The sequence below is a fragment of the Centruroides vittatus genome, unplaced genomic scaffold (genome assembly GCF_030686945.1).
Source record: "Centruroides vittatus isolate TY-2023 unplaced genomic scaffold, ASM3068694v2 contig_347, whole genome shotgun sequence".
Taxonomy (NCBI): domain Eukaryota; kingdom Metazoa; phylum Arthropoda; class Arachnida; order Scorpiones; family Buthidae; genus Centruroides; species Centruroides vittatus.
Genome location: NW_027122171.1, coordinates 1,104,054 through 1,105,299, shown reverse-complemented (window position 1 = coordinate 1,105,299; position 1,246 = coordinate 1,104,054). Strand labels below are relative to the sequence as shown.

The following is a 1,246-nucleotide window of genomic DNA, read 5'->3' as shown; positions in this document are numbered from 1 at the left end:
GAATTCCGATTATCAAATCAACAATTCGGACTATTTATTATTGAAAGGTATTATAAATATGTTGAAAAAAAGCATGGAAAATGATACTTATCAGCAATTTAACCACAGCAATATAAATCCTAAGCTGTCTTTGCTATTGAGCAGAATGATTATGCCTACAGAAATGACCAGAGAAGCCGTAATTATATTCTTCTATTCCCTGATTATAGTCATTTCCATTTTTGGAAATAGCCTGGTGTGCAACGTGGTGTGTCGAAAGTGGCGTTTTAAAACGTCTACGCAAATCTTTATCATCAATTTATCAATATCGGACTTACTGATGACTGTACTCAACATACCATTTAATTTAGCCAGGGTATTTCTGGACAATTGGCCTTTCGGCAGGATAATGTGTGTTTTTGTTCCTCTGGTTCAGGTTGCTTCCGTTTATATTTCTACCTTCACCATGACGTGCATCGCCTACGATCGTTTCTACATAATCACCAGACCCTTAAAGCCGAGAATGAGTTCTAAGAGGGCCATAGCTGTGACTTTCGTCATCTGGTGCGTGTCCATCACTCTGTCACTTCCGGAAGCATCGTTCTATCGAGTCGAGAGCGTCTTCACTTACATGACTCTGGTTCGATGCCGCATTAATTATCCTAAAGGAATACACAGGAAGTACGTCACTCTGGCTTTATTTCTGTTACAATACGCCATTCCCTTATCCGTCACGGGTATAATATACGTCAGAATTATGTGCAAAATTTGGAAACGTCGCGCAATCGGTGCCGTAACGGAAGAACAAAAGGTGTTATACTTAAGGATGAAAGTGAAAACCATAAAAATGGCGATGATCGTAGTTTTAGTGTTTGCATTGTGTTGGTTCCCGCTTAATCTCTATCATTTATTAATAGACTTCGATCTGGGTAAAGCTTCGGCTACCGTATTCTTTCTGTGCCATTGGTTAGCCATGAGCAGTGTGTGTTATAACCCGTTTATCTATTGCTGGTTAAATGAAAACTTCCGATCTGCCGCTAAGTCGTGGACTACGTGCTTCCATCGATGCAAAAATCTCAATTCCGAGTTGAGAACGGTGTTACATAGACGAAGACTCGAAAACAGTGCAATTCCAACAACACCAAGCGCGTCTATTCCCTGTACGTATGCAAGAAATAGGAAATCGAAATTTAACAGAAACATCTCCGTAGAAGTTTTTAGTACGAATCTTACGAGATCTTTCTCCGGAACTAAAGTTTGAAATTTC

The 1,246-nt window shown here is 39.6% G+C and overlaps 1 protein-coding gene across 1 annotated transcript; it reads left to right on the top strand.

The window, feature by feature from the left end:
• On the top strand, positions 1-1,246 carry LOC136974364 (G-protein coupled receptor 83-like). Its single transcript, XM_067269217.1, has one exon. It carries the CDS (start codon positions 59-61, stop codon positions 1,238-1,240), a length of 1,182 nt encoding a protein of 393 aa, XP_067125318.1. The 5' UTR covers positions 1-58; the 3' UTR covers positions 1,241-1,246.

Coding starts and splice junctions, on each gene's coding strand:
- LOC136974364 (XM_067269217.1), top strand. CDS start 59: ATGTTGAAAAAAAGCATGGAAAATGATACTTATCAGCAATTTAACCAC.